A 13,008-nucleotide genomic window follows, 5' to 3' on the forward strand; every position below is an offset into this window, starting at 1 on the left:
ATCTGCCGAGTCATCAGCAGCCACTGCCTGGTCCTCCCTGGTCCTACTGTAGCTTAGGTGGAGAGGAGGCTTGGGCGCTGATCATATAATACATGGTCAGTCTCTAGGGCATTGTCCTGATTCCTCGGGCAATGTCACTGTCCCTTGCCTTTGCCATTCATGAGCGACCTTTAAACCTTTTAAACAGGAACAGAATTCTCAGACAAGCAAACATGCGAATCTCTACGGATAAAGAACGCCATGTTTAAATAACTTTTCAATTTTTTCTTTTTAAATCCTTGTATTTATTAACAATAATTGATTACTTTTACTTAACCTGGCGTTTCAATTCTTACGGTCACCAATTTCCAATTCAGGTTTTCCGGTTCGTCAACAGACTGGTTTAAAATAACAACGACTTTCTTACAGAAATTACGGTTTGTGGTGGCCGATGTGGTAACGTCCCTGACTTGAACGCCAGACTGGAGTTCGAGTCCCGATCATACTCGTTAGTTACTGTGGTCGCTGCAACCTCAAAATTCTTGTGATCTAAGGATGGGGAGGTTTGGGAGAGCCTATAGGTCTATCTGATGAGTCATCAGCAGCCATTGCCTGGCCCTCCTTGGTCATATAGCTTGGTCGCTGATCATATGTATATATGGTCAGTCTCTAGGGCACTGTCCTGCTTGATAGGGCAATGTAGCTGTTCCTTGCCTCTGTCATTCATGAGCGGCCTTTAAACCTATAAATGATTCTGTCCCAGCACGAAAATTAATACAATAAGTTGTTCTTAATTCAACACAGTATATTTATGTTAAACGGCATTAAACTAAAAAGGTCATCAAATTAATAACGAGAAACTAAAATCAGCCGGTACCGAACGATCGATAGTAAATTAAGGAAAGTAAGTTAATAGATGATGGATGTTTAAAACGCTCTAACAGTAAATAAATCTTCAGTCCTCACTTCACTTCGCATTCTCTACAGGTATAAACTAATAAAACATTAAATTGCATTATAGCGCACCGTGCCGGTTGACGCCAGGTTTAGTTTTTCCAATGAATCATACTTTTAGAAAACAATATAGATGTAACATTATATATTCTAATAACTTCTACAAACTTCTGTACTGATATAGCAGTGCAGTATTTTAAAACAAAATGAACAAACTTCAAATTAACATATAAGCCTCCTCTGCCGCCCAGGAAAAACCATAGATAAAAAAACAAAATCTCAAGTTTTGAAAAAACTATGGAAACCTGTGTATCCACGGCAATAATGCAGAGTAAGCCAAATTTGAGTGGTGGGACCTCACTCTTGGACTACTAATAAATAATAATGATAATAATATTAATAATAAATTCGACTTGCTCGGGCTAGCGTGCGCTAGAAAGTGACCAATTGCTAATACCGTCTTCAAACATCGAATACGTTTCACCCAACACTAAATTCTCATTGGCCACTGCCTACATAACAACTGAACTTAAGTAACAAGACACTTAGATCTGCTTACATGTCGTTAGGACAATTATTTTTCGCTATACTTCGTAACGCGAAAAATTCTATAAGAAACTGAGTTAACTCATTCTCAAACTGAAACTAATTAACACTGAATTGGTGCTGTAACAATTTCATCAGTTCCCAGATTTGCCAGCAAAGATATTTCCTTTTTTTTTTCCTTCGACGTCATTTCAGTTTTCCTCTTTCACATGAAGCGTCCCCCACTTGAATTCTATTTCGAATTTAAACCCCGCGAATAAAGATCACCATTCGATATCGAATGGGGGGAAGAAATGACGTCATTAGGGACGCGACCAGTTTCGTAATTTTTCGTCTGCATGTTCCCATTCGCGACACCTTTCGTAACACGTTCCCGATTAGGATGTAAGACGAAAATTAAAGGAAAACATCGAGTAATTCTGGTTCAAAATGCAAATTAGGCGTGACTCTGACACCAATATAATTACTGACGATAAATATTTTATTAGCCAGAATTTGAATATATATTCAAAATATTTTAAAGCTTGCTAACATAAATTACCCTCTCTCTCTCTCTCTCTCTCTCTCTCTCTCTCTCTCTCTCTCTCTCTCTCTCTCTCTCTCTCATCTCTCTCGTCTCTATATATATATATATATATGTATGTATATATATATATATATTATATATATATATATATATATATAATATATATATATATATATATATATATATATATATGTATGTATATATATTTATATATATATATATATATATATATATATATATATATATATATATATGTATATATATATATATATATATATATATATATATATATATATATATATATATATATATATATATATATAGTATACATATAATTTCATATCATAATGGATGAAATAAAAAAAAATGCTATTTACTGTAAAAAGTACGTAAACGAAAATTTTCTAATTTCGAAGTCATAACCAAAGAGAACTTTTCGCTCAAGCAATTCCCTCATCCATCTTTTATTCATGTTCCGAGTCTCTTTAGGAATTAGTGACACTTGAAGTGGTCGGTCGATAGTTCCCAACATGAGGAAGAATTTCAAAAGAGGTTATTAATGAACAGTCCTCTAGGGATGGTATGGAACGAGTTCCATTATGAAAAAAATAAGTTTTTTTGTGGTTAAGCCACGTATGAATGCATGTATGCAAGTATATTTGTTTAAAGTACATAGGTATACAAATACGTTGTGTATGAATAATTCAGGCATGAGGAAATTATGAAAGAGAAAAGTTTTTCTAACCTCTCTCTTGTGTTTAAGCCACGTATGAATGCATGTATGCAAGTATATATGTATAAAGTACAAAAGTATACACATAAATTGTGTATGAAGAATTCGGGCATAAGGATATTTACGCATGTGTATGTGGAAATACTAAAAGCATATATAAAAATTTTCTCGCATACATCCCCGCAATTCGCAAGGGATAATTGAGAGAGAGAGAGAGAGAGAGAGAGAGAGAGAGAGAGAGAGAGAGAGAGAGAGAGAGAGAGAGAGAGAGAGAGAGTAATGATTTCCTAATTAGGTCGATATATCCTGAGTAAAAAAGTCCCTCTGAATCCTTAGAGTAAATGATTACTTCACACTAGTTGCAATAACGAGTTCCTAGAATGACAACAAAGCCCCCCCCTCTCTCTCTCTCTCTCTCTCTCCCTAACTAACCCAAGTCTTCGTGTAGGTATCGGAAACAATAACCTCAGAACTGATATTCCCTTTCCAGAATACAGACGCACTGTGCATTCAATGTCTTTGGCTAATTAGGTATTCAGGTCGGATGAATAGGAGAGAGACTCTCTCTCTCTCTCTCTCTCTCTCTCTCTCTCTCTCTCTCTCTCTCTCTCTCTCTCGTACACTGCAGTATATGAATAAATTGATTTTTCGTATCTAGTCTTGACTGTTAAATCAAGAAAATAATCTACATAGTAGGAAAACATATTTTTTCTACATTCATTATGGAATATAAAGCTAGAATAAAGTATATAATTAAGGTTATTTATATCTCCTCGATAGGCTATCATTAAAGAAAAGACTACTTTGAATACAGAAATTGAGGATATAAATGGTTAGCTTTTTTTTTTTTTTTTTGTGGTGGTGGGAAGGGAAGGGAGCTGCGTGATATGTCAACCATCAGAACTTATCCTCCGGGTAAAAGTGGCAAGGTTAATCCAAGAAGGATATTGCAACTAGATCCAGTTACCAAAGTTATAGGTCTCAAGGTGTTTTCACTTTAGCAGACAACAAACTCTCTCTCTCTCTCTCTCTCTCTCTCTCTCTCTCTCTCTCTCTCTCTCTCTCTCTCTCTCGTTGAGTTCTTAATATTTCTAAAAATCAGCCAGTTTTTGACATATATTAATATAATATTTGTTTGCATATTATCCTTCATACAATCTTTATTATGTTATTCAACTGTGATTTAATAGCTCACAGTTCTTTTATTTTCAACTAGTTGAAATACATTGATAATTTTAGCCAATGTTAGCATTACATAGAAATTAGTTTGTTTACATACAACAACAGCAAATACAAACTGACCTACTATGAACACACTACAAGTAGCTAAAATTTCTGTATTACTCTTTTGTTTTATAAAATACCTAACATGCACTAACGTTAATAAGCATCAACACAATCTAAGCACTAAAGATGGAGTGCTTCAAAACATCCCAGGAATATACGCAAGAAAGATTATCTTTCATAAACTTATAATTATGAGTAGCTTATCTATTTACACTTTTATATCTGCCAATAACTATAATTCACCATAACTACCGTTCCTCTTTTCACATATGCAAAATCTATATCACATTACCTATTGTTATATGGTTCAACCAGAGGGCTTGCCATTCTGGGGAGATGATAACAGACTAGAGGTTTAAGGGCTCCCACACACGGGACATTTTTTTTTTTTTTTTTAGTGGACGGTGGCATCCATGGTTTCGTGGTGCCACCGATTACAGACGTAAGCTGTGAACGACCCAACACTAAAAATAGAAGCACGTGCCTTTCCCTTCTCGCCAGGAAAGCATGGCAGAAACCGTCCACTGGAAATTGACTCGTGTGTGGTGGAGGGGGGGGGCGCTTAATGACATAACAGATTCCCTCGGGAAGGTAACGGAAAGAAACCTAATACGGAGTTTGCTCTCACGTTAAGATCTCATCGCCAGAAGGAGGAATTTCGATTCCGTCTCACGTAATCAAACTCCATCTAGAGGGATTCGGAGGAAACTTAATAGCCAGCCCCAGCGACTTTTAAAGATTGGGAATACAAACTTCATTTTGATGATAGATATTAAAATTGTTGTTAAAATTATACGTAGAGTTTACTAGGTAGATGCATAATTCTAATTTTGAATACAGCATAAAAGAAATGTCGTTTTTCAACAGATTGGATCAGAAGGTATCTCAAGGAGAAGAATTATTATGAATCACTCGGTACCAAAGGGTCACGGGTTAACTATACATATATATACATATATATATATATATATATATATATATATATATATACACAAACTGTATATACATTTATATTGTATTGTATAAATGTATACATATACTGACACTAATCACCGAGAGATTCTACAGCCAATCATTCATTGTGATCGAAATTGAACAAATTAACTCTGCGACGAGAGCAAATGTTTATTAGGTCTCTACTCTTTCTTAAACAAATAAATGAACCAGTCATGTAAGTATTATCCGTAAATATATCTGCCAGCTCTAAAGGTTGGAAAAATAAGACATTTTATTTAGTTCTACAAGTGAAAATTATGACCGAGTCCTACAGGCCTTTCAAAACCTTTGCCTGACTCTCTCCTATTTAGTTAAAAGGTTATTGAAACAAGTCAATGTCAGTCAAATATGCAGGCTATGATCATTCTATCGAGGTCTTGATTTCTTCATTACCATATTTGTTAAGAAGGTGACCTTAGAGGTCAAAATATCTTAATCTAAGAGAAAAACAACGTGAAACGTGACCTTACATCTTCTTAAAATAAGTATAATTATTCATTATGATTATTCCTATTATCTTCAGAGGTCAAACAATCTTTTTAAGCATTTACATGAATTTAAAAAAGGGTAAAATTTATGAGCTCCACATAATACTCCTACTTAACCCCCCTCCCTTCTGGGAGGTAATAAAAAGTATAACGCTGTTTTGAACTGACCCAAATTAGTTCTAGATTGCATCTAATTACTCTTTATAATTAGTAAAGCCCATAAGAATTAGTTATACACGATATAATTACCTGTTTTGGAGGTCAGACGCAAGTTCTCATCGAGAGCAATGTTGGTGGCCGTGATAATCGTACATTTGCAAGGGTCGAGATGGGAGAGATGGTCAACGCCGTTGTTGTAGCACACAACCTCGGCTCTGGGGTTGACCTCGCCGCAGCCATCTGAAATAAGGTCAAATAGGTCAAACAAATACATAATTTATATATAAATTCATCTGAAAAATATATATGGAAATAAGACAAAATGACATAATGGTGGTATTTAAAGAGAGAGAGAGAGAGAGAGAGAGAGAGAGAGAGAGAGAGAAGGATATTAAGCAAGGATTTCTTACCCAAGACGAGGAAGCTTTTTTACCTCATAAAAGTTATTAATGAGAATTTTAATTCATTCGCCAAAAACAACATTATATATATATATATATATATATATATATATATATTAGTTACAACTCAAAGAGATATGAAAAGAATCGTGGTGGAGTAAGACTAAGAGACAGAAGAGCAACATGGATACGAGAGCAAACTAATGTAGAGGATATTCTGATAAAATGTAAGAAGAAGAAATGGACATGGTTAGGATATATAATGAGAATGACAGACAGCAGATGGACATTAAAAATAACAGAATGGGTCCCTCGAGATTGTGAAAGAAGAAGGGGAAGGAAGAGAAGACGATGGATCGACGAACTAAGGAAGTTTGCGGCCGTGGACTGGCACAGAAAGACCATAAACAGACGCAAGTGGAAGGGCATGTCTGAGGTCTTTGTTCTGCAATGGACAAGTTACGGCTGATGATAATGATGATATATGTGTACACACACACACTCATATATATATATATATATATATATATTTCAACGTATAGAAAATCAAATACATAAAGCTCTCTACATATTTACTTTATTGGGGAATAAAATCGAAATTTCCAATTTTGAAATTTCACTTCTATCTTCTTTTAATTGGATATCTAAATTGTCTTCATGTATATATATATATATATATATATGTCTATATATACATATGTATATATATATAAATATATAAATATATATATATACATATGTATACATATATATATATATATATATATATACAATATATATATATATATATATATATATAAATGAGAACTGTTTAAGAAATGCATTTAGGAATGTAAAGGTGCACAATTAAGTACTTAACTTCGGCTAGATAATGATGACTCGTATAAACATTTGTAATAGTTTCATAATAACTCGAGTACCATAGTTTCCGTACCCGATTCTGTATCTAAACCACATTCCAGAAACACGAGAGTTCGAACAAGAAAGGGAACTGCGCATTGGATGTAAAGGGGGTAGACAAACTGTTAATGAACTTTCTCTGTATGTATAAGAGGTGGTTACTATTAAAAAACTTTAATTCAAAGGAATTTAATTCTATCTTCGGTAACAGTTACTTGGAATTCAATATTTACAGAAGAAAGATTAAAAGTAGGAGCGGATAGGTGGGACAGAGCCTACGGTGAACCTCGCAAGGTAAACTGACGACACTAACCCCATTCGAATGTACCACCCGTGAGAGATGATATCCTTTAAACATTAATTAAACCTAAGAAATCTCAAATAACTGTATGGAATCATCACATAAGTCTTACCATCTCTACCAGTTCGATGAACGTCTTTCTCGGTCAACAGCCTAATACGCCCCCCTACCCCTCCCTCTCCCTCCAACCCCCCTTCAGAGGACCTCCTCCATTACCCCCTCCCTCATCGGCAGCCTTATGAAAAACATGTTGACATGGTGAAGGAGGAAGTGGAATTAATTTCAATTTCATTCCGGCATCTGGTGACTCCTGGATGCTTTCCTTCAATAAATGAATTTCTCTTTTATTTCTTTCTCTGCGTTATTGTAATAAACTGGTTGAATGTACCGAACGTGTATGTAAAAAGTTGAACTTATTGTCCAGTATATTTTTGTTATATATCGATATAAATGTCTCTATTTATATTTCATATACATATGCTTATATATTTTTATACATACACACATCTGTATGTATATATATATATATATATATAGTATATATATATATATATATATGTATATATATATATATATATATATATATATCATCATCATCATCATCAACTTCATCAGCCGTTACTGCAGAACAAAGACCTTAGACATGCCCTTCCAATTGCTTCTGTTTAAGATATTTCTGTGCCAGTCATTGCCCGCAAACTTTCTTAGTTCGTCAATCCATCCTCTTCTATTCCTTCCCTTGCTTCTTTTACAATCTCTCTCTCTCTCTCTCTCTCTCTCTCTCTCTCTCTCTCTCTCTCTCAAAGCCATGCCCAAAATCATTTGCATAAGGAGGAGAGAAGCGGGAATCCAATTCCTCCTTCCTTTAGAACATGGCAAAACCCCACAAAAGAATCGGAACCCGTGAAGGTTATTATGGATATGGGGTTGTGTCGTCCATACGAAAAGAAGAATCTATCCTATTTCATTCTAGTTTCGACGAGAGAGAGAGAGAGAGAGAGAGAGAGAGAGAGAGAGAGAGAGATTTTTTAGCACTACTACGGAGATCAATGGAATGTTATATGAAAACTCGTAATTATCAAAAGAACTGAGAGAGAGAGAGAGAGAGAGAGAGAGAGAGAGAGAGAGAGAGAGAATTTCTAGCACTACTACGGAGATGAATGGAATGTTAAATGAAAACTCGTAATTATCAAAAGAACTGAGAGAGAGAGAGAGAGAGAGAGAGAGAGAGAGAGAGACTTATTTTTGGGGATGACAAACTTGAAAATGTATACCCAGTATTTCATCAGAGAGAGAGAGAGAGAGAGAGAGAGAGAGAGAGAGAGAGAGAGAGAATATTTCAGCACTACTAAGGGCATCAATGAAATATTACATAAAAAGTGGTAATCATCAAAGAACTGAGCTTATCTGAAATGAGTAGAATGAAAGAAAAATATGATTGATTAATAATAAAAGAGACAATATTATTGGAATCTGTGAAATAGAAAGTAGAAATTGAGGACAAAAAATATCAAATAATTCAATAGGATTCCTTCGCTCAGGGAAGTTTTCTAGTGAGAATATTTTATTAGAGCAACAAAGAACACTTAATTTTTGGATGACATGTATGGAAAACAGGTATTTGGAGAGAGAGAGAGAGAGAGAGAGAGAGAGAGAGAGAAGTAATTTTTTCGGATTACATATACATTAAAATGTAAAACGAGTATTTCATCAGAGAGAGAGAGAGAGAGAGAGAGAGAGAGAGAGAGAGAAACTAATTTTTGGATGACATACTTGAAAATGTAAATTGGATATTTCAAGAGAGAGAGAGAGAGAGAGAGAGAGAGAGAGAGAGCACTAATATTTTGGATGAGAAAAACTTGAAAAAGTAAATTTGGCATTAGACAGAGAGAGAGAGAGAGAGAGAGAGAGAGAGAGAGAACACTCATTTTTTTGATGAGCTAAAATGTAAATGTAAACCAGGTACTTCATCAGAGAGAGAGAGAGAGAGAGAGAGAGAGAGAGAGAGAGAGAGAGAGTGGATAAAGAAGTTAATAATGTAGCTAATTAGAAAATTATGAGATATCCAATAAATACATAAAAACATTAATCAAATGATAATGTCATTAAAAAGTATAGTTAAAATTGTACGAAAATAGAAACAAATATACTACAAGAACTATAAATTCTAAAATCAAAATAAAACAATAGAATAATAATGAAATAAAACAAGAAGCACATAAAATGAATAATGAAAGTTTTTGATAAAATCTTATATATTAACAATAAAATCTAAACATTCAAAGCAAGAATTAAAAAAAATATATTTAAAAAAACAGAAATTCAATGCATCTAAAACAAAATAAAAGCAAATAAATGACTTACGTGCTGCGACTAGAAGGAGCGGTAAGCAAAGGAAATTCCGCCACATTATGAAAACTGTGAATAAGAAAAATTTTTTTTCATAAATATATATATTGAAGAGGCATTTTATAATAAATATATCATTAGTAACGTAGGAACTAAAGAAAAAAATCAGTACAATTGTATTATTCTAAATAGCCTTTACACGTATCATTATTTTCTACATATGAAAATATTTACAATTAAAACATTATGAAGTAAATTGAAAAAAAAATTTAAATAAAAATAAGAAAAACTTAAATGATTATTAAAAAAACATTTTAATACGTAAATTGAGAAAAAAATAGGCATAAAAAACTAATTCAATATTATATATTTTCAACTTATTCATTCACGCATCGCTAATCAAATTCTGACACTGCTCGAGGACACAAAATTAATTAAATTTTGATATTGTAAATTGGAAGCCTAATGCCTAAGATATAAAAGGACATGGAAAATAATTTTCTTTGAGTGTTCAATTTCATTAATTAATATTATGGAAATAAATATGCAACACGCAAAATCCTATTTCTAAAAAGGAGAGTTTAAATATCTCCATAAACATACATACGCAGACACATACGAACAAACACATATATTATATATAGATATATAAATGTACATACATATGTTACATTATACAGTATATAAACATACAGTATATATATACACAAATGCACTTTATATTACATACATATGTATATACATATATATGTATACATGGTATGTATATATATACATATACACACACGCTAATTAAGTCTTGTTTTTATTCTTCTGAAGCTGCTCAGAAAAATTACTCAGCATGTTCGTGTATGTGTATATATGTATGTATGTATATATATACAATGAACCCTCTCTACTTCGCGGTTCGACCATCGCGGATTCACCACTTCGCGGATTTTTTCCATAACCCATATATATACAGTAATATATATATATATATATATATATGTATGCATGTATTTATGTATATATGTAGGTATGTATATGTGTATACATATAAATATATATATATACATATATATATATATATATATATATACACACACACACACACACACACACATATATATATATATCTAAAGTAGGAAGATGTGATGTAGTTCTAAGGGAAAAGTATGGGAAATATGTCTGGGTAATAAGCAAAGCTCTACCTCCAGTTTGTTTCTTCATTATGATCAGAGATAAATGTAAAGAAAACATTGGTTGCCATTTTTTATCGTGCTTTTTAGCGTGTTTAGGAAATGCATGATATAAAATCACCTTTAATATTTGTGCCTGTTTTAGTTTAGGGTACTGTAGTACATCCATTAAGTGTTCTGTACATTAAAGGGTAGTTTGTTAACAGTACTACGTACAAGGGAAGGTTTTAAAAGTCTGAATATACATGTTGAATAAATAGGTAAATATGGTGTCACTACTTCGCGGATTTTCACCTATCGCGGCCGCGACTGGAACCTATCTACCGCGATAAACGAGGGTTCACTGTATATACATATATATATATATATATATGTGTGTGTGTGTGTATGTATATATATACACAGTATATATATATATATATATATAAGAATTTATGAATATTTAGTTCAATCCCTCTCAAAATATTGCTTTGATTCAGGATTGATTGGATTGTGTGTGTGTATATATATATATATATATATACACAATCCAATCAATCCTGAATCAAAGCAATATTTTGAGAGGGATTGAACTAAATATTCATAAATTCTTATATATATATATATATATATATATATACATATACATATATATATATATATATATACACATACATACATATATACATATATATACATACACGAACATGCTGAGTAATTTTTCTGAGCAGCTTCGGAAGAATAAAACAAGACTTAATTAGCGAGAACAGTTTCAAGTTAATTAAAGAAACGCCATCAAAAGAAAGTCAATTAGAAAAAGGTTCTCCTCCACGAAACTCAATGAGATGGAAGAGAAAAGTTAATTTTCTTTTACTTTATAATGCTATTAAAGGATATATTTCATGAGGAAATGCTGCTACCATTTATCACTGACTTTTCTCTGAACGTAAGATCAATTTGAAAGTTCAATGGTATATTGAAAATGACAAATTTCTTATAAAATATCAAAACCAATAAAAATGTTAGCATTTCATTATACTTTGTATCTATCATATTGTATCAAAAGTTCAAACTTATAAGAAATGTTTTTATGCTGAACAGGCTGACATAAGTCATTTTATAGTTTATATATGAAATGTCTATTTTGATGTTACTATTTTTGAAATATTTTATTTCAATTGTTCATTATTTCTCATATATTTTATTTATTTCCTTTCCTCACTGAGCTATTTTTCCTTGTTGGAGACCTTGGGCTTATAGCATCTTGCTTTTCCAATTAGGGTTGTAGCTTGGCTAGTAATAAAAATAATAATAATAATAATAATAATAATAATAATAATAATAATAATAATAATAATAATAATTAATTTCTAATTTAATTCTTTTCAAGTGATAATCGATTGAATGATCGTATGCAGTCTAGATGAATTTTAACATTCTATGGTAGTTAATCAATATTTAATACTAATTATTCTATATAAGCAATCAATTAATTAAAAAGGCTAACATCCCTATTACCTTAACTAACAGTATATTTTTAGTCGTGGATGATGATAGGGGCAAATATTTCTCCGTTATTTATGGTAGATATCCATACATACAATAACATTAAAAATTAAAATTAAAAATGGGATCAACGCTTATGAAAAACGCATGAATACTAATGATTCTATATAAGCAATCAACGAATTAAAAAGGCTAACATCCCTATCATCTTAACTAACAGTATATTTTCAGTAGTGGATGCTGAGAGGGGCAAATATTACTCAGTTATTTATGGTAGATATCCATACATCCACCATACATTCATACATGCAGTAAAATTAGAAAAAAAGAAGAGATAAACACTTACCATGAAGAACGAACCGAACACTTGATCCCACAATATATCTGGGGAAAAAAGAAGAAAAAGATTAGGAAATTTTAAACAGACAAATTATTAATGATCTACGAAAGAGAGGGAGTCAAGTGTCAAATGATAAAAACATACAATGATAGAAAGGATCAGATATCAAATAAAAAAGAAAGAAAAATACGGTAAGATTAACACACATCGCAGATTAATCTAAATAAAATATGCAATTAGACTAATGTAAACAAATTGATGATTGAAAGATGCGCAAAAGAATGAGAAATATAAAACAACATAAAAGGAGGTATTTCATTTCATCTTGCGAAAAACGGAAAATATTAAATTTCATGCATGTGCCCCTTCTGAAACAAATACTT

The 13,008-nt window shown here is 32.3% G+C and overlaps 1 protein-coding gene across 3 annotated transcripts in view; it reads right to left on the reverse strand.

The window, feature by feature from the left end:
* Nucleotides 1-12,665, reverse strand: part of LOC137623289 (hornerin-like) — a 39,223-nt gene extending 26,558 nt beyond the window's left edge. For all 3 annotated transcript variants that reach the window (XM_068354067.1, XM_068354068.1, XM_068354066.1), the window contains exons 1-3: nucleotides 12,632-12,665; nucleotides 9,635-9,688; nucleotides 5,759-5,908 (exon numbers count right to left, since the gene is read on the reverse strand). In XM_068354067.1, coding sequence (XP_068210168.1) covers nucleotides 5,759-5,908; nucleotides 9,635-9,680 — 196 coding nt within the window. In that variant the 5' untranslated portion in view covers nucleotides 9,681-9,688; nucleotides 12,632-12,665. The remainder of the gene's footprint in view (nucleotides 1-5,758; nucleotides 5,909-9,634; nucleotides 9,689-12,631) is intronic.
* Nucleotides 12,666-13,008: the final 343 nt, after the last annotated feature.

This window comes from Palaemon carinicauda, chromosome 30, assembly GCF_036898095.1.
Source record: "Palaemon carinicauda isolate YSFRI2023 chromosome 30, ASM3689809v2, whole genome shotgun sequence".
Classification (NCBI taxonomy): domain Eukaryota; kingdom Metazoa; phylum Arthropoda; class Malacostraca; order Decapoda; family Palaemonidae; genus Palaemon; species Palaemon carinicauda.